Source organism: Hylaeus volcanicus, unplaced genomic scaffold (assembly GCF_026283585.1).
Source record: "Hylaeus volcanicus isolate JK05 unplaced genomic scaffold, UHH_iyHylVolc1.0_haploid 12237, whole genome shotgun sequence".
Lineage (NCBI taxonomy): Eukaryota > Metazoa > Arthropoda > Insecta > Hymenoptera > Colletidae > Hylaeus > Hylaeus volcanicus.
In genome coordinates, this window is record NW_026533172.1 from 1,682,527 (window position 1) to 1,709,875 (window position 27,349).

The 27,349-nt window shown below is 32.2% G+C and overlaps 7 protein-coding genes and 1 long non-coding RNA gene across 25 annotated transcripts; 3 read left to right on the plus strand and 5 right to left on the minus strand.

Annotated features, from left to right (window-relative positions):
• Positions 1-306: 306 nt before the first annotated feature.
• On the minus strand, positions 307-3,079 carry LOC128883669 (uncharacterized). Of its 5 annotated transcripts, none has more exons than XM_054136273.1 (14): positions 2,660-3,079; positions 2,414-2,532; positions 2,308-2,358; positions 2,162-2,258; positions 2,020-2,097; positions 1,922-1,972; positions 1,778-1,845; positions 1,572-1,710; positions 1,427-1,515; positions 1,269-1,376; positions 1,173-1,220; positions 1,036-1,123; positions 699-920; positions 307-645 (listed from the first exon to the last, which is right to left on the minus strand). In XM_054136273.1, exons 1-14 carry the CDS (start codon positions 2,706-2,708, stop codon positions 590-592), a joined length of 1,263 nt encoding a protein of 420 aa, XP_053992248.1. In that variant the 5' UTR covers positions 2,709-3,079; the 3' UTR covers positions 307-589. The 5 variants fall into 5 exon arrangements, 4 of the variants coding, with proteins under 4 accessions (XP_053992248.1, XP_053992246.1, XP_053992244.1 ...); XM_054136271.1 differs by having other exon boundaries at positions 307-642; positions 2,414-2,579; XM_054136269.1 differs by having other exon boundaries at positions 2,414-2,579.
• A 570-nt stretch (positions 3,080-3,649) lies between these two features.
• LOC128884190 (putative pre-mRNA-splicing factor ATP-dependent RNA helicase PRP1) lies at positions 3,650-8,099 on the plus strand. 3 transcript variants are annotated; one of them, XM_054137357.1, is made up of 13 exons: positions 4,591-4,684; positions 4,737-5,311; positions 5,458-5,535; positions 5,580-6,149; positions 6,207-6,393; positions 6,451-6,497; positions 6,556-6,615; positions 6,663-6,751; positions 6,807-6,927; positions 6,981-7,277; positions 7,323-7,541; positions 7,593-7,657; positions 7,709-8,099. In XM_054137357.1, exons 2-13 carry the CDS (start codon positions 4,760-4,762, stop codon positions 8,064-8,066), a joined length of 2,643 nt encoding a protein of 880 aa, XP_053993332.1. In that variant the 5' UTR covers positions 4,591-4,684; positions 4,737-4,759; the 3' UTR covers positions 8,067-8,099. The 3 variants fall into 3 exon arrangements, with proteins under 3 accessions (XP_053993331.1, XP_053993333.1, XP_053993332.1); XM_054137356.1 differs by having other exon boundaries at positions 3,650-5,311; XM_054137358.1 differs by lacking the exons at positions 7,593-7,657; positions 7,709-8,099 and having other exon boundaries at positions 3,650-5,311; positions 7,336-7,488.
• On the minus strand, positions 7,994-10,472 carry LOC128884193 (ubiquinone biosynthesis O-methyltransferase-like). Of its 9 annotated transcripts, none has more exons than XR_008459270.1 (9): positions 10,349-10,472; positions 10,000-10,301; positions 9,898-9,939; positions 9,790-9,845; positions 9,414-9,734; positions 9,075-9,137; positions 8,846-9,009; positions 8,475-8,786; positions 7,994-8,346 (listed from the first exon to the last, which is right to left on the minus strand). XR_008459270.1 is itself a non-coding variant. In XM_054137360.1 (7 exons), the coding sequence occupies exons 5-7, from the start codon at positions 9,098-9,100 to the stop codon at positions 8,155-8,157; spliced, it is 759 nt and encodes a 252-aa protein (XP_053993335.1). In that variant the 5' UTR covers positions 9,101-9,137; positions 9,414-9,734; positions 9,790-9,845; positions 9,898-9,939; positions 10,000-10,342; the 3' UTR covers positions 7,994-8,154. The 9 variants fall into 9 exon arrangements, 3 of the variants coding, with proteins under 3 accessions (XP_053993335.1, XP_053993337.1, XP_053993336.1); XR_008459271.1 differs by having other exon boundaries at positions 8,475-8,632; positions 8,695-8,786; positions 8,846-9,137; XR_008459272.1 differs by having other exon boundaries at positions 8,504-8,786; positions 8,846-9,137.
• Positions 10,473-10,544: 72 nt separating this feature from the next.
• LOC128884192 (glycogen phosphorylase 1-like) lies at positions 10,545-14,519 on the plus strand. Its single transcript, XM_054137359.1, has 9 exons — positions 10,545-10,873; positions 11,270-11,444; positions 11,490-11,618; positions 11,681-11,750; positions 11,818-11,949; positions 12,016-12,276; positions 12,342-13,425; positions 13,629-14,135; positions 14,185-14,519. Exons 1-9 carry the CDS (start codon positions 10,643-10,645, stop codon positions 14,287-14,289), a joined length of 2,694 nt encoding a protein of 897 aa, XP_053993334.1. The 5' UTR covers positions 10,545-10,642; the 3' UTR covers positions 14,290-14,519.
• A 305-nt stretch (positions 14,520-14,824) lies between these two features.
• LOC128884189 (clathrin heavy chain-like) lies at positions 14,825-21,527 on the minus strand. The gene is made up of 17 exons (XM_054137355.1): positions 21,449-21,527; positions 21,172-21,391; positions 21,066-21,103; positions 20,886-21,018; positions 20,605-20,828; positions 20,172-20,393; positions 19,912-20,107; positions 18,665-19,845; positions 18,085-18,605; positions 17,732-18,010; positions 17,390-17,657; positions 16,980-17,185; positions 16,680-16,925; positions 15,291-16,575; positions 15,122-15,236; positions 15,007-15,069; positions 14,825-14,962 (listed from the first exon to the last, which is right to left on the minus strand). The coding sequence occupies exons 1-17, from the start codon at positions 21,488-21,490 to the stop codon at positions 14,904-14,906; spliced, it is 5,298 nt and encodes a 1,765-aa protein (XP_053993330.1). The 5' UTR covers positions 21,491-21,527; the 3' UTR covers positions 14,825-14,903.
• Positions 21,528-21,725: 198 nt separating this feature from the next.
• Positions 21,726-23,950, minus strand: LOC128884376 (uncharacterized). 2 transcript variants are annotated; one of them, XM_054137741.1, is made up of 15 exons: positions 23,862-23,950; positions 23,717-23,800; positions 23,552-23,659; positions 23,378-23,497; positions 23,304-23,321; positions 23,127-23,254; positions 22,964-23,073; positions 22,816-22,889; positions 22,723-22,757; positions 22,469-22,498; positions 22,332-22,408; positions 22,222-22,272; positions 22,107-22,167; positions 21,978-22,060; positions 21,726-21,928 (listed from the first exon to the last, which is right to left on the minus strand). In XM_054137741.1, the coding sequence occupies exons 2-15, from the start codon at positions 23,756-23,758 to the stop codon at positions 21,846-21,848; spliced, it is 1,020 nt and encodes a 339-aa protein (XP_053993716.1). In that variant the 5' UTR covers positions 23,759-23,800; positions 23,862-23,950; the 3' UTR covers positions 21,726-21,845. The 2 variants fall into 2 exon arrangements, with proteins under 2 accessions (XP_053993716.1, XP_053993715.1); XM_054137740.1 differs by having other exon boundaries at positions 21,978-22,066.
• LOC128884375 (pepsin A-like) lies at positions 23,946-26,416 on the plus strand. Of its 3 annotated transcripts, none has more exons than XM_054137739.1 (16): positions 23,946-24,224; positions 24,272-24,332; positions 24,381-24,484; positions 24,542-24,589; positions 24,641-24,675; positions 24,729-24,796; positions 24,850-24,905; positions 24,958-25,151; positions 25,209-25,248; positions 25,317-25,394; positions 25,435-25,468; positions 25,600-25,645; positions 25,696-25,804; positions 25,849-25,954; positions 26,008-26,076; positions 26,128-26,416. In XM_054137739.1, exons 1-16 carry the CDS (start codon positions 24,060-24,062, stop codon positions 26,157-26,159), a joined length of 1,245 nt encoding a protein of 414 aa, XP_053993714.1. In that variant the 5' UTR covers positions 23,946-24,059; the 3' UTR covers positions 26,160-26,416. The 3 variants fall into 3 exon arrangements, 2 of the variants coding, with proteins under 2 accessions (XP_053993714.1, XP_053993712.1); XM_054137737.1 differs by having other exon boundaries at positions 25,206-25,248; positions 26,128-26,411; XR_008459369.1 differs by lacking the exon at positions 26,128-26,416 and having other exon boundaries at positions 25,206-25,248; positions 25,857-25,954.
• A 292-nt stretch (positions 26,417-26,708) lies between these two features.
• On the minus strand, positions 26,709-27,191 carry LOC128884377 (uncharacterized). The gene is made up of 3 exons (XR_008459370.1): positions 27,069-27,191; positions 26,909-27,010; positions 26,709-26,834 (listed from the first exon to the last, which is right to left on the minus strand). It is a non-coding gene; the product is annotated as an uncharacterized LOC128884377 (long non-coding RNA).
• Positions 27,192-27,349: the final 158 nt, after the last annotated feature.

Consider the following 27,349-nt stretch of genomic DNA (forward strand, 5'->3'; position numbering starts at 1 on the left):
TGTTTTACCCGTCACTGAAAAAGTAACTCGCAAAATGACGCTTAAAGTAAAACCATTACCTGAGCCTATAAGTTCAACTAATGATGATATAGGACCATGTACACAAGGTTCGTTTTTAATTTAGTTCTAGTATCAAACTTATCCACTCACACGTTAATTTTTAGTGGTTTGTCCTCATTGTTCACATAAAGAGGCTTTTTTTTATCAAATTCAAACTCGCTCATGTGACGAGCCTATGACGACATTTTTTAAATGTTGCAGTTGTAAATTACAATGGCGAGAATAATCTGTATCATTTTTTTCTTTGTGCGTTTCGTAAAGGTTATCAGCTTAAATTTTAAGCTTTATCGGTAAATGTCCTTTCTTAACGTTGAAAACAACTTTTTACTTTAATTGTACTAGGTCTATATTTAGTTTGAATTAAATCGATTTTGATTTTTCTACATTTAACAATTAAAGTAATAGGCATTTGAGCTCAGTAAAAATATGTTCGTTGAGCAAGAATGCATAACCGTGACGAAAATACGTAGAAAATTATTTATTAAAACATTTATATGTGACGACATGCAATAATTGTAATAAAAATTCATCATTTCGCAGGTGGAACATCATATGTCTCGGTATTGATGTGTTCCTCCTTTACTACTTTGTAAAACACATGATTCTTTTTTTAAATAACATCCATCTATTAACAATACCTGATTTAATTAAAGGCTCTTTCAAGGGTTTTCTTTTTAAAAACCAAAAATTTAAGCGTTTTAGTGAACCTATAGATATTATTATCTTGTACACGGAAAGGATGTTACTCTTCACTACGGTTTTTTTGTTTTGGTAAAATTGTACGAAAAAGGAGTTTATTTTTTTTAAACTTAATAAATGTTCTGGACAGTAATAACGTGGTAAAATTTCGGTCTTCATATCTAAGGAATTCAAACCAAAAACAAGAACCAGTGTTTTATAATCACCGTATAAAAAAAAAGAATGCATGCTCAGCAAACAAACAAAGTCCAACATAATTTGTTATTTTCTACCTACCGTTTTCTACGTTAACAAAGGAATAAGGCTCTGGAAAGTAATATTCTTTGAATCCCTCGGATGCTTTTTCTAGAGAGTACTCTTCTTTCTAAATGAATAAGTTATCGATGACTATTCTGAAAAATTACTTATGTTACCATCGGAAGTTCCTTATAATCTGGATTAAAGAAGAAATCAAATAGAAACTAAGGTGACATTAGAAATTTAAGCATATCATTGAACATCACATGTACATCTCGAGTGATAAACTCTTTACAGTTTCCAGAACTTTCTTGACCGTTGCGTTGTCTGCACCATTGAAACGGATCACTGTGAGAGTGTACTAATAGTACTAGTTCGTTCTACCGGTAACAAAAAGAAATATAACCATTTTGTTACAACTATGAATTACTGAAATAAACGCATCGAAAATTGCATGGAGACCAGAATTGTGCGGGCGTATTGTGTAATTATAGACAACAATATCACTCATATCATTAACTACAATCAATCGATCGAAAATTAGCTTTATTATAAAGCAATGAAACCAAAAACACCTTCTTTGATTGTCTCAAGGGTTATAAATTTCGGAATGAAACCACATACGCTTTTCGTACTTCCCGAGTAGACTGGAATAATATGATTTACATTTGTTATTTGATCACGCATTGAAGAAGTAAGATTAGTGGTCGTTTTCTACGGGATAGACAGTTAAAAAAATGGATTAAGGTTGTGACGTAAGTGAAACAACTGATAAAATTACCACAGTCGATACAGAATTAAGAGTTTTTGAACAACATGAAGCAGTTAAACGTTGTAAGAGAAATCCAACTAAGAACAAAGACAATTTTAAAGAAAAAAAAATTCTTAAAAATTTTTAGCTTATTCGTAATTTATTTTTTCTTACGAGTTATAACACGTTCCTGAAGGTGAGTAGATTTAAACGTTTTGTCCTCCCCTGCGACATTTTGTTTTAACTAAAAACTTTAAAGAAAATACATCTACACGCGTTCCTTCTACAGTATTCCGTAAATAGTATAGCCATCTCACAAAATGATAATGAATAATTTTTTGTTGTTTTTTCTACAGTACGTATGTGTTTACACTTTACCCATATTTAAACTAAATGTCAATAAAAAACACCCACCTGTGCTTGGTTCAACGAAACAATCTAATAGTTTCGCTATAGGATCACATACAAGAGAAAATATTTTTATAAGGAATTTTACAATGGGAATAGAAGCCTATATACATGAAATAAACAAAAGATTGCATACATTACTAGAATCATACCATCAAGATTTGCATCCGAAGCTTACTACTACACACTGCTTGAGGTATAATCTAATTTAAACGATAAACAAAAATCTGAGTCCTTTAAAATTTAATTAAACATTACTTCTCCGAAAATGAGAACCACTGTAACGGATAAAAACACGGCAATCCATGAACGCATTAAACGATCCAGAAATATTGGCAATGCTTCCAAAGCAATTGAGTTACAAAGGAGTAGTGTCACTAAAAGTTTGTGATGGTTTCTTTTTATTAACAGTATATCGTAAATACTATCAACTCATAAAATTGCGACACACAAAAAAAATAATAGCCTCCAAAAGTGAGTTAAAAGAATCTAACTTCAACTTACAAAAACTTGTCCACCAATGATGCCGTCTTATAATATTTACAAAGGGCATCTTCGGACACGCTCATGAATCCTAGTGTAAGTCCGGAAACAACTCCAGAAAAAAGAACTAATATAATGGATATAAACCAAAAAAGAATCCCTTTAATGCTATACCATGCAACTCTATGTGTATGTTTAAAATTTAATTCAGACTGCTTTAACGCTAAATAATCCCTTACTAAACTTTCTTCTAGTGCTGAATCTGAGAAAATACCTTGACTTTTATTTTTTTCATTAATAAGTACATTGCTAGCATTCGATTTATTCAACGGAGTTTTTTTAATGTATTTCGAGTGAGTAGCAACAACGAAAATGTTATTTACATAAAAACAATGAATCACAATTGCTATATAAAAGAAAAATGGTATATTTTGTTTCATCTATATAAAATTAGAAATTATTTAAATTATTGTTAAAAATTTGCTCTGACTAAAGATATTTGTTGAAAAAGTAAATTGAAACCATTTACCCCAAAACAGTCACTTTCACAAAAGCATGTCAATGTTATGTCGTATTTCCAAGCAAGTTTCGGTTAGTGAAAAAGAATATTTTGACAAATCAAGGTTACAGATAAACTCCTTTTTCTTTTTCTTCCTATTCCACTGTTTCGGTAATTTAATTTGAAATCAGCTTGTTTATTTCGGCTTGCTCAACAGAAAATTATCAGACATAAAAGCATTTTCACAAATGATAAGTATTTTCAAAAATTTAATTTAAATTTGTGGTAGCAAAAAGCACAACGTTATTTTGTATCTGTTTCAAATTTTTATAAATCTCTCTCAAGATGAACATATTTCAAAAAAACATGAAATTTTCATTAAAAAAATTACAACATAATTTTGAAGTGAATATAAAGTTAATTTTAAATCATTTTATAGATAGTAGTGAAAAAGAATTGAGAATGTAACAAAATATTGAATGTAATTATTTACGACACTCTTAACAAAAAGCGATACAATTTTAGAATCGCAAATATCCCAGCATCATGGTCGTGTTGTTAACGTCTATACAAATAACATGATTTAGTTATAATGAAACTTTTTTATATTCTAAAAACAAAAAAAATTTTTAGGCCTTCAAAGAAATGAATGCTTTGAATGCACGACGTTGATGTTTAACTTTAATAAAAATGTAGATTATGTATTAAAACGCAAGAAGACACGGGGCATTTAAATATGAGACTTGTTAAAGAAATTGAATGTTATGCTTCGAAAAGTCCCCAAAAACCAATTAATTTAAAAGCACTAATTTTTTAAAAACCATTCATAAATGTAAAATCTTTTTCATTTAATGTAAGGACAAAAGATCAATTGTCAGCCAAAACGATATAGAAAATAAAGATAGTCTGTTTATGGAAGATGATGGAGAGAAGTCGTTACGCAGACAAAAAAAGTTTTTGATGTAGTTTATTATGACAATGGATTTAAGAAAATTTCGTTTTGCTTTTTTAAATAACATATTACTTGATCTGTAGGCAGACTTGTCAACATGTCATTTGCAATATGTTAAAGGAATATTGGTAAATAAAAATAAATGGACTCTCGATGAATAACTACAATTTTCAAATTGGTTTCTTTACCATTGCCTTTTTTCTAAGGAATTACTAGTTTAACCAATTGGTTAAATACTATCTTGTTCCCTTAAGAAAAAATTTTTGTAAAATTGAAGTGTTCTTTTAATGAATTGAAGCTTTTGTGAGTAGACAAAAAAATGTTACTGAACAAATTTAGTAACCTTAATAAGCAATCTAAAGAAAATTTTCATGAGTTGAGAACATCGAGAAAGAATACTCAGGTTTTGGGCGAATTACACAATGAGCTGCCTGAAAAATTTAACGCTAATACTTGTGCGAACCGAGTTTACGTGAAGAAAAGTGACAAGGATCCAACGCAAGTCCCTATCAGCAGAATTTCTGAATATTTACCAGTGTGGCAAAAAAAGTCTGAAATTATTCAATCCATTCAAAATAATAGAGTAACGATGATTGTAGGTGAAACGGGTTCTGGTAAAACGACACAGCTTCCCCAAATGCTTTTAGAACATTTTTGTCAAAGTAAAACCATGTTGGGTTCATCCTACACCCGTTCAACTATCGCAATAACCCAACCACGGCGTATAGCCGCTATAAGTTTAGCTAATCGAGTTTCGCACGAACTAAAAACCTATTCACGTTCTCGTGGTTTCGATCACATACTTCAACGGGACCTGAATGGTGAATCTATTGAAGATGAAAAGACGGATATTTTTGATATTGGAGGGATTGTTGGATATGCTGTAAGATTTCAAAGCAAAGTGTCTAAAAAAACACGCATAAAATTTGTAACTGATGGTATCATTTTACGAGAAGCCTTAATTAACCCGCTTCTTAGCCACTATCGCATTATCATTATCGACGAAGCTCATGAACGCTCTGTTCAGACAGATACTTTTCTTAGTTTTTTAAAACTTTTACTTGAACGTCGTAAAAACCTTCATATAGTTATCATGTCAGCAACCTTAGACTACCATTCATTTACTTCTTTTTTTGGACAAGGAAATGTTCTAATGATTCCTGGTCGTCAGCATCCAGTGAAAATTTATCAAATGTGTTCTTCGACAAATGACCCTTTAGATGTAATACTGTTTTAGTCTGTGAGATTGGGTCTCTTTGTTTATTTATGTAACTTCTTGCATTCAAAACACACACACACACACAAACAAACTCACGCATGCAAAAAACAGCAGTGTAATAAAAGATGGTTTACTATGTTTTTGTACAGGTTCTAGTTGATACCATTGTTCAAATTCACGTTAGCCGAGACTCTAAAGGAGATATTTTGGCTTTTCTGCCTGGACAGGTAAAAAATTTTTTTTTTTTTAGCTTATAATTTTTCGCTATTAGGAAGAGATTCACGCTGTTTTATCTCTCCTTCATGCAAGAAGTGAAAACTTGAATAATGCGTTTAGCCAATTCACCAAATGGCGCAGTGTGATAAAAAAGTTCAAGCGTGTATTTCAAGGTCAAAAGAAAGCATTAAACGAATTTTTTTTAAACCCTTGGTATCTCAAAGAAGATGTCATTATGTCACCGCCAGATTTCGTGCCAGACAATCTTCCGAAATGTGTTTCAAAATCATTAAGGAAATGTTTATCGTGGTTTAGTAGTGAAGATTTTATTGTGCTATTAAAATTCCGTTCAGCATTTCTTCTCTACGCATCCCAAAATAAGCTTGGAAACGTTTTCGATACGTGCACACCACTTGACCTTATTGATTCACTTGTGTTAAAACCGTCCTCCTTCATTGTTGATGAAACAAAAACGAACGATTTGGTGACTGAGGTTTTTAAAGATCAAATAGAATCTTTTTCTATTGAAGGACAATGTTCAATGCTAATTATACCTCTTTATGGTTCTTTACCACATGAAAAACAACAACTGGCTTTTGTTCCTTCTACTGTTGGACAACGCAAAGTAGGTTTCCATTGTTAAATTGGTCCTTATACGTTTAAATTTTGCCGCTTTTATTAGATCATCTTGTCAACAAATATTGCAGAAACATCGTTAACGATTCCTGGTATAACGTACGTTGTTGACACTGGCCTTTATAAAAAAAAGGTTTACAATCCATTTTTTGGAATTGAAATTTTGAAGATTGAAAAAATTTCAAGAGCCATGGCGAATCAAAGAGCTGGAAGAGCAGGGCGTGAAGCTCCAGGTAAACTTTTTTTTATTAAAATAAATTACTGATTAGTTTTTGTTCTATAACCTCAAGGTGAATGTTTTCGATTGTATACTGAAGATAATTATTTTGAGATGCCCGTATGTTTTCTTTTTGGTTTTTGTTATCAAAAAGCAAAATCTCCAATGAACTATATAGGTCCATTTAGATCCACCAATTAAAAATTCTGATTTGACACAAGTAGTTCTCCAGCTTAAGGTAAGGAAGAGTAGAAATTGAAAACCAATTTGAATTGTGTTTATTAGCTACTTGGTGTGACTGATGTGTGTAAATTTCCTTTCATATCTCCGCCTAGTGATACCTTATTAAAGAAAGCTCAGGACTGTTTAAAAAAGTATAAAGAAAAATTATTTGCTAGACGGATTTTCAATGACGCTGTTTTTATACAGACTAGGAGGAATCAATTCAAGCGGTATTACAGAATTGGGAAAACGTTTATCGGCTTTTCCTTTGAGTCCAGTTTACGCCAAATTTTTACTTGATAGTATCGAATTGAAGTGCACAGCAGAGGTGCTTTTTTTTTTATTCTTAACAGTTAGCGTCAACAAATTTATGATTTTTAGGTTTTAACATTAGTTTCCTTATTAACGACAGAAAATATTTTGTCTTCTTCTTGGAAATGTTTTAAAGACAAAATGTGTGTTGAAAATAACGAGATTACAACGGATTTGGACGGTGTACCTTTCAAGCTAGCAAAAAAAAAGGTTACATCAATTTATGGGGACCATCTAACACTTTTAAATGCTTATATGATGTGGTCCCAAATCACTTCTACTTCAAAACGTATTTCTTTTTGTAAAATTTTTGGGTTAAATCATGCAAATTTGTGCAAAGCACGAAACATTCGAAATCAGTTGAAGGTATATTTTTTTCCCATATTTTTCTTTTTGTAACAATTTTTCAAGGCAATCTTATTAGGACCGTCTATTGGACTGAATGCCATTGCAAGTTGTCTTATATCAACCCAATCAAATTTACAACATGTTGAAAACGAAGGTCCGGATTGTATTCGACGTTGTTTAGTTAAAAGTTTTCCGTCAAATATCGCTCGACTTGAGTCTGTTTTATGTAATAATGAAACATCTTCACAAACATCATCTGTTTCAACAAAGTATTTTATAGAGGTATTTCCAATTTTCGGTTTTTAATTTAATAATAATTTTTCATTATTACAGGAATCTCGCATTCCGGTTTATATTCATCCCTTTTCTTGTCTTTTCAAAAATGGAAAAAAACCAGAGTAACAGATTTTATACGTTTTTCGGTCTGGTATACTTTTCTTCTTTTTTAGATATATTGTTTTCACTGATCTTGTGGAAACAACAAAACTATACGCAAGAAATGTTACGTCTATTGAGTCATGTTGGGTTCATGAATACCATCCTCAACTGATGGGGAAAAACCAGCTAACTAGTCTTTCTAAAACACCCCAGTCGTTTAAATTTCATGACACATTCTCAAAGGAAAATTCAGTCGACCTAAAAGAATCATTCCGTACCAAGAAAACAAACAATGCTGCTTCATTGGATTTACATCATTCGCGTTCTCGTTGGAAAAAAGGTTTAGCAAAAACGAATGAAAAACGTTTACCCCTACGGCAAAGTGGGGATATTTCCTGGTTAAGTCGTGTTTTAAATTGTCAAAAATAAAAAAAAATACCCTACTATGGTGTCAAAAATAAATTTTTTTTTTTTAATTTTATTGTGAACATTATAAACATTAAATTTATATCATAAGTTAAATCTTTTTGAAAGGCTTTTGAAAACACATCATATAATTCACTAGACCCAACGGTTCTCGTACCCACATATTGATGGGCCACGGAATGTAAAAAGAACCAGTGTAATTCAAACATTTCAGCCCACACGTACGTTGCACAAGACTTTGTAATTCCTTCGGCTTAAAAAACATTTTATATTCATGCGTATTCTAAAAAAGAAATTAGACAATAAAGAAATTAGAACGGCCTAGATGCTTTTTCCCAAAAAAAAGAGAGAAAGAGAAAAAAATACACACACAGAGACAACAAATTAATAAAGCCAAAAAAATTATCTTACCTTTGGTAGAAGTTTTAAAACGTACTCACCTAAAAAAACAATAAGTAAATACGACAGGAAATTGCGGTTCGGGGTTGTTAAAATCAATAATCCGTTTGGTTTTAAAAGCTTTGAACAAGCTGATAGAAAGTTAGCTGGTTGTCGTATATGCTCAATAACTTCAGAGGCGACAATCACATCAAACGATATATTAAGTGGTAGAAGATCAAAAATGTCATACTTTTTATAGTCTAATCTTTGTAATTCTTTGCATGGAGACATTTTTGAAGCAGAATTTGTCAAAACATGTTCTTCAAAATGTTTTTTAGCAACCTGTTAAAATAAAAACAAATGTGCTTAAATGATTATAATTTATTTTAAAAAAATGTTACTTCAATAGCTCCAGCCGATGTATCAATTCCAAGAACTGTTGCGCCTTTCAACGCAAGTGTTTCCGCCAAATATCCTCCACCGCAACCAGCATCCAGTATGTAACATTCTTGTATACTTTTCGAAAGGTGTTGCCGAATACTATGGCATATAAACGGAACTCTAACTTTATTATACAAATTCAAAGGCCAAAAAGGGTGTTTTGAGTTCCACCATGTCGTTTCGGAATACTTGTCATAGAATTTACATTCATCCATGCTAAAATCCAAGCAACATTTCACCGATACCTAAATACTGATAGAATAAAAAAAAAACATTGCAATTTAGTGCTATTTTTGAATTAAAAATCCGATGAATTCTTATTTCTTCAATTTTCTATTATTAAAGCAGGAAATTTTTTTTTCAATTATTTCTCTCTTTATTCAAGAAGAGAGAAACTGGAATAACAGTTCTATTGTAGAAAAATTAATTGAACTATTGAATTAATAACATTTTATATTTTTTCAGATCATAATAAAAAACCTTCAAAGCTTTATCTCATGTGGCATACAAAATATCATAATTTGTTACCTTTTCGAACCGGCTTGAAAAATAAGATTTAAAAATCTCTCATCCTTTAATAGTGAAATAAGTGCTTTAAAACAAATTCTTTTTCTTATAAAATGCTACTTTACGTAAACCATGCTGATATAAAATCTCAAATACAGACTCAATTAATTCTTGTGATATTATGATGTGTTGGAATTAAGAGAACTTGTTGTAGTGCGAGAGTCAATTTTTATGACAAAAGTAGAATATAAAGTAAGTCCAAAGGTTTAAAGTTTTTTTATATAAGCTTTGATAATAGATTGCATTTTTGGCTGACCTTTACGAGTTTTAGCAGTCATGTTTCTAATACCAAAAAGATTTTTCGTACATAAATAAATCAACAGATTAAAAAACTTACTTAAAAGTTTGTTGACGTTCCAATTGCTTACGGTGAATCAATGATTCCATTTCTTTCTACATGGACTCAATATGTAAACTGTAAAAATAAATTTTACAAAAAACACACCTTTTTTTTAATAGCGTCCTTTTTATGATCAAGAAGCCAAGCCTAATAAAGCATAATTGTATTAAACCATAGACTTTCAAATTGGTTCAAAATATTTTATACATGGGAATGTTCTGCAATTTTTTGCTGTTTCTCAAAATAGTTCATATTCAAAAGCTTCGGTGATTCCGTCATTGGTTTTTGGACTGAATATAAGGGTGAAGAAGTCTTTTTGTCTTCTTTTTCTTCTTCTTGTTCGGCATGTTTTAAACTTTCTGCTTTGAACAAAAAATTTTCTGTTAGTCTTTTATCAAAATTGTCAAAATAATCAATATTATTTTCGAAGATCTTCCCTTCATGCTTCATTTGCTGTTGGAATTTTCTTTTTGCTTTTTTTGTCCATAAATCATTAGCATACTTAAAACCTAGATCCGGACATAAAAAAACAACAAGCTTCGCATTCAGAGCGTACGTTCATTTTTATTTTTATATTTCCAAGGTCCTTTGAAAAATTTTTGTTTTTTCATAGCACCAATACTTTCTAATGAAATAAAAAGTTTATTGATTATAATGCCTGAACCTCAGGGCTGAACCTGTTTAATGCTAGTCGAAAACTGAAAACTCGAGTGAAGGTCAAACTAATTATTACTCGAAAACATTGATGTACTCTAATAAACATCAGTTGAACATACACATAGAGTAGTTAACAATAAAAAAAATTTATAACAAAGTCAATTGAAATTGATATAAAAGTATATAGAGCAATATGAAAACTTCAGTATTTCAACTGGCACAAAAAATGAATTTAAAAACCGATCTTTGCCGGAAGAACTCTGTAATAGAGGAGATTCCTAAAGAACTAATGATTAAACTTAGCCATTCCCAAAAAAAAACTACTAAAACAAAAAATGACAAAATTGAAAAATTATGGAAAATGCTTAGCGCATATATTCCCGTTACAACAGATGCTATTCAGGCGAGTATCATTAGCCATGTGGTAAGATACTGTCACTTTATTAGATCATTTGGTATTGGATACTTTGATTTTCGTTATTGTATCTTTTGTCGGTTAACAGTATAACGCCAACTAGGCTTGTGTTATTGTAAACGTTTTACCCTTCATCTTTACTCTTAAAATAAAGATGTTTCTTATTATGATTACTACTATTGAAGGCTTATCATGAAGTTTCACATAATAGTATAATAACTCAGTCATGTTTAATCATTTCTATGTTCTGGTAGTTTAATTATAGAAATCTTTCCTGTTACCTTTTCATCACTTTACAATTGAGACATACTTTCGACTTTTAGTCAATAAAATTTTTTTTATGTTTAAGGAAACTCATTTTATTTTAGTTAAAAACTATCTGTTTTACTAATGAAAATGTTATAGGAATATACACTGGCTAAAACTCGGTACAATTTTAGCAACGAAGATTGTTACAGAGCTACAGCGTACACGCTTCGGGACCGACTTATTGAAAGTCTAAACGACACACTCGAGTACTTCTACAATGAAGATGTCAAGGTTTGTTACTACATGTCTTTGGAGTATTTACTAGGAAGAGGTATATTAATGCATTAAGCATTGTAATCACATAACGACAATGCAGCGATGCAAACGGTTTTAATTAACTTGAATATTGAGAAAGAATATCAACAAGCACTTGAAGAATTAGGATATGATCTCCAAGAGCTTTATAAACATGAGCACGAACCTGCATTAGGAAACGGGGGTTTAGGTTAATTTTAAATTTTTTTAACATTAATGTTAAACTGTTACTTTTTTTGTACTAATGCACAGGAAGGCTGGCTGCTTGCTACATGGACTCTATGGCGACTTTAGATTATCCTTGCTGGGGTTACGGGTTACGGTAACAAAAGCGTTGACTATGAAAAATAGAAACATAGTTTTATAAAGCTTTATGCTATTTTAAAAAGGTATACTTATGGGATCTTTGAGCAAAAAATTGTCAATGGTTATCAAGTTGAGTATCCAGATTATTGGCTCGTGAGTGAGAACCCTTGGGAAATTTGTCGATATAATACTGCGTATTGTGTTCGATTTTTTGGGTAATATACTTTTTTTTATTTAAGACTCCATATAAGCAAATTTTTCTTTAATTGGCTGTCTTGTAGAGAAGTGTTAAGTTCCTTAGATCCAAAATCTGGCGAAAGAGTTCACTCATGGGTAGGAGGGACTGCAGTTGAAGCACTAGCGTATGATACACCTATACCGGGGTATCGAACAAGAAACTGTATCAATTTACGCCTATGGAAAGCAACCCCGTGCCATGAATTTGATTTTGAATCTTTTAATTCTGGAAATTATATGGAATCAGTTAGAGAGCGACAAGCCGCAGAAGCTATTTCTGCAGTTTTGTATCCAAATGATAACACGTACGCTGCTTGATCAAAAAGTTAACCTTCTAATTATTTTTTTTTTTTAATTATGGGGTCAATAGAGATGAAGGAAAAGTACTACGATTACAACAACAATATTTCTTTGTGTGTGCGACACTTCAAGATATTTTAAGAAGGTTCAAAAAACAAAAAATTGAACGCGATTGGAATGAATTGCCTGAAAAAATAGTTATTCAATTGAACGACACACATCCATCTCTTGGAATTCTTGAACTGATGCGAATTCTTGTGGATGTTCAAAATCTTAAATGGAGTGAAGCTTGGAGTATTACGAAAAAAGTGTTTTGTTATACAAATCATACAGTACTTCCAGAGGCTTGTGAGCGCTGGTCTCAAACTATTTTTGAACGATTGTTACCCAGACATCTTATCATTTTGAATGACATTAATTTTCAATTTCTCATTGAAGTTCGATCTGTTCTTGGAGAAGACACGCCATGTTTATCGAGAATGTCAATATACGAAGAAGGTTATCCTAAAATTCTTCGTATGTGTAATTTAGCAGTAATTGGATCTCGTAAAGTCAATGGTGTAGCTCAGCTCCACACAGAGTTACTTAAAAAAAGTCTATTTAAAGATTTTAACGATTATTACATAAAGTCTGGGAAAAGTGACAAGTTTCTAAATGTAACGAACGGTGTCACACTTCGCCGATGGGTTCACATGTGTAATCCCGATCTTTCTAATCTTATAACTGAATATTTAAAAACGGAGGCATGGCTTTTAGATGGTAGCTTATTGATTGGACTAAAAGAATTTATCGACAATGAAACATTCATGAGTCAGTGGCAAAAAGCCAAGTTAGAAAGAAAGAAAGCATTGGCTGCACTCGTGAAACAAGAATGTAATATTGACGTGGACCCTGAAACAATGTTGTTTGATGTTCATGTAAAACGGATTCATGAATATAAAAGACAACTGTTGAATATCCTATATTTACTTCATCGTTATCTTACCTTGAAATCTTTACCACCCGGGGAACGTTCAGAACGCTTTGTACCCCGTTGTTGTATTTTCGGTGGCAAGGCTGCTTCTGGATATGTGACAGCAAAAACGATAATAAAATTTATTCATTGTGTGGCTGATATTGTCAATAATGATGAAGAGGTTTCTAATTTATTAAAGGTAACGTTAGCTTGATTTTTTACTACTTTCATCTAATTAACTTGAAGACTATAACGTTCTATGAGTGTACGGGTAAAAGGTTGTAATTAAACTGAATGAGCTAAAGTAGTAAAGACTCTTGTCTGGAATATAGACAGTCATTTTCATGTTTCCGTGTAAAATACCGAAAAAAATATAAAAGCTATTTTGTTTGCCTTTGCCAGGTTGCATTTATTCCGAATTATAATGTCTCATCGGCAATGATAATTATTCCAGGAGCTGACATTGGACATCATATTTCAACAGCCGGAACAGAAGCCTCAGGAACATCGTGCATGAAGCTAGTCTTGAATGGAGGAAGAATTCTTGGAACACTTGATGGTGCCAATATAGAAATTCAGGAAGAGTGCGGAAAAGAAACTCTTTTTAGTTTTGGGTTGACGTTTGAGTCTGTTCACGTAGAACGTTTAAAAGCTCAAAAAGGAGAATACTCTATAAGCCAAGAATTAAGACAAGTGCTTGAGTTTATTCATCGGCGAGCAAGCGTTTACACGACTGACGATGCGTTCCATAAATTTATTCATTTATTCAACAACCTTTCTTGTAATGGTGGAGGACAAATCGGTGACTTCTATCTCGTTTATCGAGATTTTAATGACTTTTGCCGTGTACAAGATGAAGTTGATACCGAGTATCGCAACAAGGTCTTGTGGAACCGTCTTTGTATCAAGGTTAATTCGTGCATGTTTATGAGACAATGTATGTTACATTGTATTACAGGCTTGCTCTCACATGGGCAAATTTTCTTCGGATCGATGCATTCAAGAATACGCAAAAAACGTTTGGGACTTAAAGCCATGCCGCTTACCCTCTAGAACAGACTAGCTAATTGCCGTAGAGCAAAAAAAGTTTTGTAACCGATTTCGAAAAGAATGTTACATGGTGCAAATTGATGTATTTTGAAAAAGTAGATGATTTGAGTTTGAATTTCTAAAAGTAACTAGGTTGTCACAATAGTATGAATTTGCGAATGTTGCATGATATTTCTTATACAAAAAACAGTAAAATTGCAACAGTACTCAAAAACAAATAAACCTTGAATTTTTCTTAAAAGTTATGACACATCATGCTAAAGAAAGAATAGACGAACATACGTTCAAACAATTCAGGATTTCACAAAATGTATAAATTTGATGTCAATGTAGAAGTCTTTTAAAAAAAATTAAAGTTGTAAAAATGTGACTTAAAGTGATTTCACTCTATATTATATTGATGGCATCAACACTTTTTAAACTTGAGAGAAACCTCATTATAAACCTTATAACGGACTGATGAAATCGAGAATTGATGTTTATATTTCATAGATAAACAAATGAAATTTAAGCTAGAGGTCAAGCCGTTAGCTTGGAGAAAAAAATAAATAAAGCAGATACAGACAACAACTCATATTAGTTTTGTTTTTAGCGAGAAAAAAAGGAGTCAGCTAGTTCAGAAACAAGCTAATGAGGAAAATAAGATTTGCTTAATTGCATCGTATATTGTGATAAGTCCATAGTATCTGTGAAGCGAACGTTACACAAATCAAAGTGCGCAATCAATAACCTGGTATTTGTACGAACTCAGAATCTACTGGCGATGTCAAAGGGAGATGGTTTTTAGTTAAAACTAGACAAGGGAAAGTACTTTAACTGATCAGGATACTACGATAAGAACTTACTATTATCGCCAAAATCCGAAGTAATTTGCTTTGATAAAGCTGGTGTCGAATCACGAGTACACGAATCGAAACGTTTTTCTAAAGTGCTAATTCGAGTTGAGTATTCACGAAGAGTCTTAATTAAAAATAATGTAAGTTTTTACACATTCCAATAACAAGTAGAACGTACTTGAATAAGAAAAGGCATGATCTCTTCTGTGCATTTATAGCGCCAAGCAAGTTCTAAAACAACATCAGGCCGAATTAGAGAGTAACACCGAACAAGGCAAACAATGAACAAGTTGAGATTTCGGCGTTCCACAATAAGAAAACGTAAGAGATCTTCAGTGATTTCTGAATTCCCAGACATTTCTGCTGCTTCAATAGCTTCCATATCCATGTTTTCTTTTTTGAAAATAGCTACTGCCTTATTGAAACGTTGATTTTGACGATACAATAATGCTGCTAGCTTGCGTAAAGCAAGGGATGCGTGCGATTCCACATCTCGAGCCAATGCGATTTGATCGAAATTTTTAAAATTTTGTATTAGTTTATCTAGTAATTCGAAATTCTGTTCTTCCATATAGATTTCAATCAATGCAACATTGACAACAGTAATATCTAATTGTAAACCAGTTTGCAAATGTTCTAAATATTTTTGAATTAACTTTAGATGACCGCACTTTCGAAATTGCTGCACGACTCGGCCATGATCAAGTTTAGAACATAATGTCATTAAAAGATTACAAAGTTGAAGCGGTGCAATCTCTAAATAAAAAGACAGAGCTTTATAGATTAATTCTGTATTTGTGCATTGTCGAATAACGGAAAGAAACTCAGCATGAGACCACGTAGAAGGATGATTTATCATGATACTTGCAGCTTGATCGAATTCTCCGTATGTTACATGCAGGTACACACAATCGGACCATAATAGTTCTTTTTCACAGACACGTATGAGTTTAGGAACATTCAATTTTCCCGCTACCGTAGATAGAACAGAATTGCGAAGAAAAGAAGCTAGCTTCTCTGAGTTATACTTTGCATAAACAATCCCAAGTTCAGAAAGCAATGCTACAGAAGGACGCGGAGAGTTAGTAACACCTTCTTCCAGCAAATCTATCAATTCAAAAAAATGTCCGGTATATTCATAATTTTTTATTAGTTCCTCAAAATAATCCGGATGGTCCAAAAGATGTAAACCCGCTATGTGAGCGGTTACTAAATCTTCTGCATTGAGACTACTAATATTAATGTCTGTCCAGGATTTCAAATTGTTAGCTTTTTTAGCTGCTTCAATAGCTTTCGAAAAAGAATTTTGTTTCAAGTGACATGCAACTACTTTGGAATAATTAGGAAGAAAACTGTAAAGAATTTCGGCAGCGTCATAATCTTCTTCAGAAAACAGTCTATCTGCCACTAAACCAATGTCCGCGGTATTGGATACTGCAACGAAATCTTCTATCTCAGAAAACCTGATTCAGAAAACATTTTTTGGACTATTTGATGAGTTTTAACAAAGTAAAATTATCACATACACTCGTTATTATATGCATCAATAAACGAAACATAAACACACCTTTTGGTTTTCGCTAGCACGTATAACAACTCCGTATCAATTGCGGTATCTTTGATTTTAGAAATTCCACGAAGCATTTGCAAATATTCAAGCATTTTTAAGGATTCCGTTGAACTACTTCGTTGAATGACAGCTAAATAATTGGAACTGTCTTGAGCTTTTATAAAAGAATCAATCGCTTGAGACACATCGTTTTGAATAAGTTGTTCGTTTCCAATACAACTCCAAACAGCCGGGACAGAAACACTAGTGGTGGAAAAATATTACTAACAAACATAGACCTTTCGTCAAATTTCGTACCGTAAAGCGTATTCAATTGCACGTTCCATATCCTTGATGTTTGTTAAAAGAATCATCACTGCTGTCTCGTATTTCTTTGCTTTGTCGTAAACTCGAAAAGCTTCTTCATACATTTTGTAAGGCGAAGATACGAGTATTTTACCCACTTGTTCCTCGTCGTAGCAGTCAAATTGGTCAATGTATTCATTGACTTTCTCTGGGGAAGACTGAAAAGCACAGGTTCAGATCATTATTCATTCAGCATGAAAACAAAAATTATTCATCTCTTTAAGTTTATTGATACTTTACAGTTCCAATGTTACACTAAAGACTAGCGTATTACTCGAGTAACGTATGGTCATATAAAAGTATTTATGAGTAATGAATTCACGTTAACAAGGTTCAATGAATTTTTTATTTTCACTACCTACTTTAACAGCCGTAATAATCAGCAAATTCTGCAGATTTTGATTTTGCGAAAATGGAGAATTATACAACAAAGTTTTCTCCAGAAGTTCAATAAGGGCGTTGGGCAAATTCGCATCAACAAACGCACTAACTGTTGTGAAAATCTCACTAGGAGACATAGACTGCGGTACAATACAAGAAACGACTTGTTCCACAAGTACTTCAAAATAAGGATTAGATGGCGTCAGCACCTTAGCCCAAAGATCCTTAGAGTTTCTTTCGAGTAAATATCTAAACAAATGGTATGAATGGAAGAATTATTAAGCAACAATAGACTAAAGGTAAAGATAGAAGAAACAGTTTACTTTGCTTGAAATCGAAAAAAAGAATTACTATTAGTCAAGCTTATGATTTCCTCATCACAATCTCCACCATCTTTTTTGTAAGCTATGAGTGCTAAGTGAGGATCGCGTTTTTCACAGTATTTCCCAATTATTTTGCTATCATAATAAGCATTATTTTTTAAAAAACTTTCCGGGTCGTCATTTGTGTCAATAGAAATTTTTGCTAACGCATTATGCAAATAAGGATCCTGATTTCCTTCTGAAGCTCTAACTTCCAACCATGTTTTTAACATACGTAGTCTAAGTAACACAAGCACACATTAAAATACAAGAGCGTTAATAACAAAAGACACAATCGTTTCATCCATTTCCACCTATTCCGTTTTTCAACTTCTTCGATCAGATCTGGTACTGAGCAACTTCCTCGAAGGCTTTGAATCAAATTTTTAATAAAATTCTCTGGACAGTCAAGATCCAAAAGCATCCCTACTACAATAGGTGCTTTTTGCGGGCTCACACGAAGAACATAAATTTCTATATATTTTGTAAACCCATTCTGGTAAAGATACTCAGTAAGTTCCCCCACAAAGCCATGTAAATCACAGACATAAATCAAAGGTCGCGGGTCATGTAACTTTGTCTTTTTTAAAAAATCTTTAACCTTCACAGGGTCGTAATAAGAACTTTCCCTACACATACGTTCAACTTCTTGAGTATTGTTGAGCATAGATGCAGCTTCGATATATTTATAGTGAACTATCGGATTGGTGCTTGACGCAACTAAGGAGCCTAGAAATTTATAAATACCTTCCCAATATCCACACGATTCAAAAAGTGCAATAAGGCGATCGCAACCGAGCTGTTCGTGATGTTTTATTGCAATCTCTAGCAGAAACTAAAATATAGTACAAGTAATTCCAATAGTAAACTCAAATACAGTGCTAAAAATATTACTTGAACATTATGCGAGTTGGAACGACAAATTTCTTGAAGACACTCCAAGGCTAAGTCGACATTTTGCACTAAGAACTGATCGAAATAACAAAGAAATTGCTCTACTGTTAAAGATTTCCCTTTACAATTGGATGTTCCGTGAAAGTATGTTGTAATCAGTCGTTTTATGTCTTCCGGATTTCTTTCTAGTTGCAATGCTCTTTGAATCAATCCTGCTTCTTCTGCCATGATTCCAATTTTTTGACGGTCAAAATGTGTGAACGATTCTGTTTGAAAAATGGCTTCCACCACATTAGGATTATGCAAAAAACACAATTCAAATAATTTTGTTTGTAAATCGGCATCCTCCGGCAAGTCATCCTTCAAATAATCTAGTAAAACTTTTGTAACTTCTTTATAACGATGACGCTGCACAAAAATATTTATAATTTTTTCCACTTCGCTTTTTTTCTTTTGACGATCACTGATTAATTCTTGCGCTAACTTTACTGAGGCTTCTACCGATGCAGGATTACCTGAGGATAATAATGTTTCTAAACAACTAATAAAATCAGGTGGCAACAATTCTGACTCTCCACTATTTAACTGCCTCGCGTTTTCACGCATTTGATTTATAAAAGTTCCGATTTTTTCGACTTTTCCTTGTTCAACGCAACTTTGTAACACCTTTGATGTGGCTTGCGCTTTGTTATAAATTTGTAAAGCTAATGCAGGATCCTTTTGTTTGACTATATCACCCAACTCTTCCGTACACGTCAGCTTATCTTCATCTAACCATTTTTGCACCAACTCTACATGATTTTGACTCACGACTGTTCGAATTAATTCAATACTTTCATTTCCATTGAGTCCATCATGATCTAACAAGTTTGTAAAGAATAGCAAAATAGGTGTCATGCCTGAGCCAGGAGACGAAGGAACGGATTTAAAACGTTGAAGAATTTCAGGGGTGCGTAACACATCTTTTGTTTTCGCTGTAGCTACAATCCTAGCAGCCATTTCCCAATCGCCGCGTTTAAAAGCTGCGTTAAACAATTGTAAAACTACATCCTTGTTCCCAGGATATCCATAACGTCTAACAAAACTCAGTGCCAACTCTTGATACATGGGGAGATGAACTAAGGATCTTTGAATATACGGAACCAAAGCCGTTTCATCGATATTGATCCAATAGACGACACCTTTAAAATCATGTTGAAAATGTTAAATAAACGTTTTTTCTATTAAAAATTTTATATACGACATACCTTTTCGATTCACGCATAAAATACCTGAATCTCTTTGTTTACTAGATCCGAATTGAAGACGAGAATGAGGACAATAGGCGAAGACAGTATCTGTTGAAACCCTATGAGTCAGGATCAACGTTCCAGTAAAGGGATCCAATAAAATAAAATATCCACCACGAGAAATCATATATAAAAGGCCATCAGATGAGCTTAACTAAATAAAAAACAACGAATGACTTTTTTTTTTTGAATGTCAAAGCTTTTTAAATATCGCTTACGTGCATTCCTATAGGGAAATCTTGTGCCAAATCGTCTGGAAAAGAAAATTGCCCTGCTATTTTAAAAGCCGACACGGGGTTCTCGAGTGCACTACTAAACTGTTTTGATGCATCCCCCGAGCTTTTGGGAGTTTCAATGTGCATAACATGAAATATAAAACGGTTTTCTTTCTTCTCCGTAAAACAAAAAACATTGATAGATGGATTGCCCATATCTGATACCTTAAAATAAAAATCAATTTAATATATGACTTAATGACATATATCAACAGTTTTTTTAAAAATAAGCTAAGATCAGGAAACCAAATAATCAATTTTATACTATTAAGCATAACCACTAAAGTATTGTATTAGAAATATCAAAAGAATTTAAATATGATTTTTCAAATATTTTCATTTAAAAAGAATTAACTGCTGTAAAAAATAGATTTACCATTAAGCTTCCAAAACAACCTGTATAACCTTGCAAAATTTGTTGTTGTTTTTTCTCAAGAGAATAAAGTTGAAGAACTCCTTCAACTGTTTTTTTATCGTTCGAATATATCCCAACAAGTAAACACCACGTCTCTGATTTATCAACTGTATAATGAATTATTTGTATATCTCCTTCAGCTAAGCGCCCAGCTCTATCAAAGACCTTAACGGGAGGTTTGTTGGCTATAAAGTGAATGTATAGTGAAACCCCCCTAAAAAAAATTATATTTTACTACTTACGCTCAAGAAAACAGTGCCAAACGCTTGATACTGTTACTATCGCCAGTAAACTGTCAGATGCCCATTTCCAAAATACTACATCTTCTTCAAAAACATGATCCAAGAGCCTTTTTTTATTATCTAAGTCGAAAATCTACACAAACACTATATCTTTGTCTTATTTGAGTCCCTATCATTAACCTGAATGAAATGCCCAGTCTCAGAATCCTGATTTCTGCCTAGAACATTTTTGTTTTATAGAAAAATTGTTTTCTGATATTTTGTATAGTGATTTCAACAACATTACCTTTAAGTACAATAATGTTATTATTAGTATGCATCAAAGCAGCTTCCGCTTTTTTTGTTGGTTTCCGAGATATCTTATTATTATTGTAAAGATCGATCACAACAACAACATTTGACTTATCAGGAGCTGGGTACCGCACGCATATATAATGATCTGATTCTATGCTTAGGAATCCATATCGAAAAGCTGATTCCGATAATTCGTATGGTGGATCAGTAAGCTGAAATATTTTACATTACTACATACTACATTACCTCAATTAAAAAAGCTAACTTACTTTAATAATATTTCGAACTGTTATTGGAAGTACAGGAGTCATTTCGTAAAAATTAATTGTTTTGATGTACTACGTTGCGACTCTTTGTTTAACTATGCCACGGCTGTCTACAGTTTTAACAGAATATATGCTTATTTTCTTCCAGAAAAAATGGATAAAAAAATATAAACAAACCCAAGTTTTTTAACTTTTATTCCATATACAATTTTTTAAAAAAAACGTTTTTAATGATGACAAAAAAAATATTTTAAGCCGACATCATTTAGATGAATTATAGACTATCACATAATCTTTATTTGTTTCACAATTTGTCTTACTTATTTCACAAAATTTAATAAAATGTAATACGATCAAAATATTATAGTTAAATTAATTATTTTTTTTTACTTTCAAAAAATCAAATAGTATTAGGTATCAATATGCGTCCTAATGACGGATCACCGACAATGTCTCCTAGATTTCCCATCCAGGAGTAATTATCTACGAAATAAATTATTTGACATCCTATCTTTTTTTTTAATTTTTTTACTAAGCAAAATAGGACCATTCTGTAGAATTACGTTGCCTTTCATGCCATTTATATTACTTTTATTCCCCTTTTGCATTCGTACACTAATACTGTTGTCATATTAGAAAAAACAACTAAAAAAAATTATACCGTTGATTTAGATATTTTGTTTTGTTCACGTTGACTTTTTGGTTTTTCTTTATACCGGTCACTAATACAAAAAATAGTAGAATTTTTATACTGACACAAATTGGCCTGAACGTACAGCATCCCTTTGCTCTAATTATTTTAGAGCTAGCTGATCTACTCTTTAACTCTTTAACAACCAAATCCGATTAAAATTTTTGAAGAAACTACGTTTCCTCTTTAGTTTACCATTGTAGAATTCGGTTTTTTGTCCTGGATGTGGTTTAATAATCTCGTGTGTTTTAGTAAGACTACCGTAAGAAACTCTGTTTCGAAAATATAAGGGTCGTCTTTTTTCTTTTTTTTGTAAAAAAATTGAATCCTACGTAAAAGCCGAGCATAGAATCTTGTTACACCTTAAAAAGCAAAAAAATTTACATGATTAATGTTTTCAGCCATCAAAGCTACACTATATCAATAAAATTTATTCTTTCATGCAAGAAAAAAAAAAGAAGCGAAATTTTAACTGTACAATACAAGACGATAACTATTTACAAGGTCCTTTATTAACAAAACAAATAATGGCTCACAACATTTTTTTGATAAAGTAAACTACACCAGAAACGTGTTAAAATATTACCAAAAGTCAATATCTTCTAAAGATAAAGGTCCATACTGAAACCATAATATGTTTTCTCTTAAAAACATTTATTTTTTTTCTCATAAATCTTACTTTTACAAGTGATTTTGTAGACGATTCACTAACGATTTTCTTATTAGGAAGTATGTCGTAATTTGGTAGTGTTTCTAAAAAATGTCCAACAAAATTAATACAGTTTTGCAGTAGAACAAGCTACGCAAATAGTGTTATGTCAGCTTACCCCACTGAGGCTTAACTGCAACACGCCAACCGCGTTCACGTTGAGCAGCCATCCATCCCGTTCCTGTACAGTACCAGACAACTCCTCTCTGTGTTTCTGAACTCTTCTTCCTATACATAATATATATGTTATATATCCTAACACTTTACTGTTACTATCGCACCAGACAAAATATGTGCAAAGCCGAGATTCTTTACAGGTTTTTTGCGCGTGACCGAATGTTGAGAACGCAGGTTCCTCTACTTTGACAATATCCTTACCATCACATAATACGATGCTATGATCTAAAATCTTAAAGTTTTAATATAAAGTATTACATTTATAAAACGAAACAAGATACCAAATATTGATTAGTGTACTTTAGCGTAAAAAAAAAAGATAGTGAAGATCATGAGGTAACTTTGAAACATTTACTGTGTTAAGCTCCTTTGTCTGTAAAAATGATTCTTGGAAAGCTCGCGAAATTTCAACTTTTTTGTGATTTAGCCTCTTTCCTCCCGATTCTTTGTCGTAATAGTTTCTTGCGACAAACAACTTTTAAATTGTTCGATACATTTCAAGAACAACCAAAGAAAGAGAACAAATTACTTCTTCGTTTAACGCTGTAATAAGATCTTTGGTTAGAAGGTTCATAGGTTTTAGTGATTCATGTGGGTTTAAGATAAGTCTTTTAAGTGGTGTTATTCCAAATGAAAACTATGTGTGATACGAGCAAAAAAATTACATAAACGGAATAAACGCATTATTTTAAACCTTTGCATGAAGAAGGAGCAATAGATAAGATATCACAATCATGTGGTTACTATAGAAAATCGATACGCAATCTGAATAATTTAACTGTAATCAAACAATAATTCTTTAACACAACACCTTTAAAAAATTGACAATACAAACGTACTTTCTCAATAAAAAAAAAAAATATCCATTTGATTTCTGATTTATGAAAATTCTAATAACATGTTTCCTTAAAGCAACAAAAAGATAACTCCCGCTTTTACAAAACATATAATTAGATTCTTTAATTTAAAAAATTTTCTGTTTAACGACACTGCTACTTAAGTATTTGACAAAATACTTAAGTAGCAGTCAATTTTTTATGATAACCCTGTGGTATCTATTCATTTGCTCTTTTCATTTTTCTACTTATGTGTATGCATATAGAAAAATACGTCAACATGAATTTTCAAAGTCGGTACTCAAAAGTAAAAGTCTCAAGCGGTTCCAAACGATTGATATACAGTTGACCTATACAGCTGAGCAGGTGTAAATTTTTTTTTTTGCCATTCATTCATAAAATAACAACCGCAGTATTTAGGGTACATTGGAGTTGGATCTTCCCAACAAATCTTCAAAGTTTTATTTGATACTGGTATTTTTTACAAACTTAATGTTATACAATTGTAACAATACTTTTTAGGAAGCGTTTACACATGGGTTCCTAGTACCCTTTGTGAAAGTCCTGGGTGTTTACAGCATTTGAGATTTCACGCGAAAACCCCCAAACATTATCCGTTATCTTCAGCAAGTGGCACAGTACTTGTTGTTTAATTTATTTTTTCTTTTTTTTTCGTTTTATAGAGAACAACGCGTTTAACTTTTGGATCTGGAGCTCTGGATTTCATTAAAGTTAGTAAATGTTGTTCATAACTTTAAAAAAGTTTTTTGGGGGTTTTACAGACGCGCGACAAATTATGTTTTATAGAATCTATTTGGTACGATGCATTACAATTTTTTTGTGGAATTACACATCATAAAAAACTTACAGTTTAAAAAATCAAACTTTTGGCCTTGTGACACACGAATACGACAAAATTTTTTCTTATGTTGCTTTTGGTGAAAAATCTGTGTATTGTTTTCTGTGATTATTTTATTCACGCTTATCACAGATGGTATTGTCGGTTTGGCTCAGCCTGGTTTAGCTTCAGATAGCTCGGAATCCATTGTCGGGCTTTATCACCTCAATTTTTTCTTCTTACAATTTTATAATGTTTCAGATCAAATCTCTTTTACAGTTCTTTTCAAGAAAACCCATTATGACGAAGGATATGAATGAAAATACTGTTACCGATAACGTTACACTCAACTATTATCAGAATTCAAACATTTATATACATTTTCATTTCTTGTCTCTGAGCAAACCTACACTTTCTTTTATACCAGTAAATGAACTGGTGGATTCTTATTTTCGGTATTGCGTCTTGTAAAAATTGTTGTCTACAGTCATTCCACATCTTCCATGCAGCAGTAAAATTTTTTGGATTGGTGTAAATTCTAATAAACACTGGGTACAAAACATTTAATTGGCTGCCACAAATAAAAAATTTTGACATAAACTTTTTTATTTTATTATTAGATTGTCCCATTACAGGATATTCTAGTAGATGGAGTCTCTTTAACTACCTGCCAACTGTACAATGGTGAAGCATGTCAGGTAACTCTACTTTCCTTTCTTCTATTCATTTAATTCTCAGGTTATATTTGATACGGGAACCACAGATATATTAGGTAAGTTAATAGTTCTTGTAAATGATTGGTTTTTTGCGTAAAATCAAGTTTGCACTTTTTATTTTTTAAATGATAATGATCGCTATGACGAAAACAAAAAAAAAATAACGCTTTTTTTTACTCTTTAAAAGGGTTTCAGGATGACGTTCGATTACTTCGTGATGTCGTGGGATTAAAGTACGTCTCTTTCGAGTTGGACAAAACTTTACTTTTTTTTAATCTCGTAGCAAGCCTTGTACAACCTGGGATGAGTTAAAACCAATTACCTTTCGATTCTTAACGCAAGACGAATTTAGTCAACCTAAAGAATTAGACATAACTATAACACCACAACAAGTAATACGAAACGAATTATAAACAAATTTTTTTTTTTTTTAAAGCTCCTTAGCCACGATCCTAACCCAGTTCTATCAACTTTGGATTGCAACAAAGGAATTTCAGCAGGTTCAATGTTTCAAAACATGGACAATGTTGAAGTAACTTCAGGTCCTTTCTCATAGACATATTGATATCGTAAGACTTAATTATGATTTTTCTAGGTTCTGCTCCAGTACATTGGATCCTTGGTACTTCTTTTCTTAAAAATATAGACTTTATTCTTGATCCATGTAAGAAAATCGAGTGAAGTGTTTAGTTAGTATAAGCGTATAACTTTTTAGCAAAACGTCGAATTGGTATTATTCCTTACTAGAATGCAATTCAAAAAAAAATATATCCGCATTATACTTGTTATACGTTTTTCAAATTCAATAAAACTTAAGCCTTTTATTTGAAGAACGTCAATGAGTCTATTATACGACAAATTTGGAGACAGATTTTTCAAAGTACTGGGGTGAAAATTCACTAACCTAAAAAAAAAAACTTATAGATTATTTTTTTTGTCCACTACGAAGTGAATAAGATATATTATGTTTTCAATTATCATGTGGGGAAATTCTGTCCTAATTTGAATGTTGTGAAAGAGCGGACAACAATCAAACGACATGAAACACACGTTTAATGTTCTCGTTTCTATTACAAACAAAAACGCAACCACATTTGATGCCTTCGAATGTTTTATTAGTAATTGACACGGTAGTTAATGAATGTTTTTCAACTATACGAAAGTAATGGCAGTTGATTGCACAATATTAAAAAAGAAATATTTTAACGCAAACAAGATTTGTTTAATATTTTAAAAATGATTAAAGGGCTAGGTTGAATCCTTCAAAATACCATACTAAAATGACCCTTGAACAGATTATAAGACTTACCTAAGGGGGTATGATTGAATCCGTTACATCGTTTACAAACTATACAAATTAAGCATAACAGTCTATTTTTTCTTGTTACTTTTATCCTTTTTCTTGAGCTTGCAGGACAAAAGCTAAAATAATATTTTTGATAGGGGATAAAGTCTCAATTTAAATAAGCACTTCTTCGATATTTCAAAAGTTTTACCTTTTTCCCATTCCAAAGTAGCAGTCTAGTGTGATCCTGAATTCACCCTCTCGATATATCCAATTCATTATTATCCAGCCTTTACTTGCTAGAGAGCACCTACTAAGATTGAGAGTGTCTTTTTCTATTAAATTCATTGTTAATCGCTTTGAATAACTACTTTGCCGCTTTGTATTTCAGATGAAGATAATTTATGCAAATCTATCACTGCATTACAAGAAAATTATAGATGCCTTGTAAAGAATAAGTTTCTTTTCACTGTCATTTGCATTTTATAACAAAAAATTAAAAACAACGGTTTAAAGGGTTCACGGACACTTGTAGTAGTAAGTTTAACTGAGAAGTATCCATTCTTTATTTGTTTTTTTTTTGAACAATACTGCATGAATATCAAACGCATTTCTTTCATTTCCTTGCCTAGTTCTTTTCTCCGGCTCAAAA

Excerpts from the sequence above, each read along its gene's own strand:
- LOC128883669 (XM_054136269.1), bottom strand. The coding sequence starts at position 3,078 with ATGAAACAAAATATACCATTTTTCTTTTATATAGCAATTGTGATTCAT. Across the intron at positions 2,580-2,659 it reads TCATTGGTGGACAAGTTTTT|TATTTACGATATACTGTTAA; the intron begins GTAAGTTGAAGT and ends ATGAGTTGATAG. Across the intron at positions 2,259-2,307 it reads TTCGGATGCAAATCTTGATG|GCTTCTATTCCCATTGTAAA; the intron begins GTATGATTCTAG and ends TCATGTATATAG.
- LOC128884190 (XM_054137356.1), top strand. The coding sequence starts at position 4,409 with ATGTTACTGAACAAATTTAGTAACCTTAATAAGCAATCTAAAGAAAAT. Across the intron at positions 6,752-6,806 it reads GCTCAGGACTGTTTAAAAAA|ACTAGGAGGAATCAATTCAA; the intron begins GTATAAAGAAAA and ends GTTTTTATACAG. Across the intron at positions 6,928-6,980 it reads AATTGAAGTGCACAGCAGAG|GTTTTAACATTAGTTTCCTT; the intron begins GTGCTTTTTTTT and ends TATGATTTTTAG.
- LOC128884193 (XM_054137360.1), bottom strand. The coding sequence starts at position 9,100 with ATGGATGAATGTAAATTCTATGACAAGTATTCCGAAACGACATGGTGG. Across the intron at positions 8,787-8,845 it reads CATCGGCTGGAGCTATTGAA|GTTGCTAAAAAACATTTTGA; the intron begins GTAACATTTTTT and ends TTATTTTAACAG. Across the intron at positions 8,347-8,474 it reads TTTTAAAACTTCTACCAAAG|AATACGCATGAATATAAAAT; the intron begins GTAAGATAATTT and ends TTTCTTTTTTAG.
- LOC128884192 (XM_054137359.1), top strand. The coding sequence starts at position 10,643 with ATGAAAACTTCAGTATTTCAACTGGCACAAAAAATGAATTTAAAAACC. Across the intron at positions 13,426-13,628 it reads AGGTTTCTAATTTATTAAAG|GTTGCATTTATTCCGAATTA; the intron begins GTAACGTTAGCT and ends TGCCTTTGCCAG. Across the intron at positions 14,136-14,184 it reads GGAACCGTCTTTGTATCAAG|GCTTGCTCTCACATGGGCAA; the intron begins GTTAATTCGTGC and ends ATTGTATTACAG.
- LOC128884189 (XM_054137355.1), bottom strand. The coding sequence starts at position 21,490 with ATGACTCCTGTACTTCCAATAACAGTTCGAAATATTATTAAA. Across the intron at positions 20,394-20,604 it reads GTTGTTTTGGAAGCTTAATG|GTATCAGATATGGGCAATCC; the intron begins GTAAATCTATTT and ends TTTTATTTTAAG. Across the intron at positions 16,576-16,679 it reads GTGCTAGCGAAAACCAAAAG|GTTTTCTGAGATAGAAGATT; the intron begins GTGTGTTTATGT and ends TTTCTGAATCAG.
- LOC128884376 (XM_054137740.1), bottom strand. The coding sequence starts at position 23,758 with ATGATTGTGATATCTTATCTATTGCTCCTTCTTCATGCAAAG. Across the intron at positions 22,758-22,815 it reads CTACAAAATCACTTGTAAAA|TATGGACCTTTATCTTTAGA; the intron begins GTAAGATTTATG and ends TTATGGTTTCAG. Across the intron at positions 22,067-22,106 it reads ACAAAATATCTAAATCAACG|TATTAGTGTACGAATGCAAA; the intron begins GTATAATTTTTT and ends ATATGACAACAG.
- LOC128884375 (XM_054137737.1), top strand. The coding sequence starts at position 24,060 with ATGATAACCCTGTGGTATCTATTCATTTGCTCTTTTCATTTTTCTACT. Across the intron at positions 24,676-24,728 it reads TGTTTTATAGAATCTATTTG|TTTAAAAAATCAAACTTTTG; the intron begins GTACGATGCATT and ends AAAAACTTACAG. Across the intron at positions 24,797-24,849 it reads TTTTTCTTATGTTGCTTTTG|ATGGTATTGTCGGTTTGGCT; the intron begins GTGAAAAATCTG and ends CGCTTATCACAG.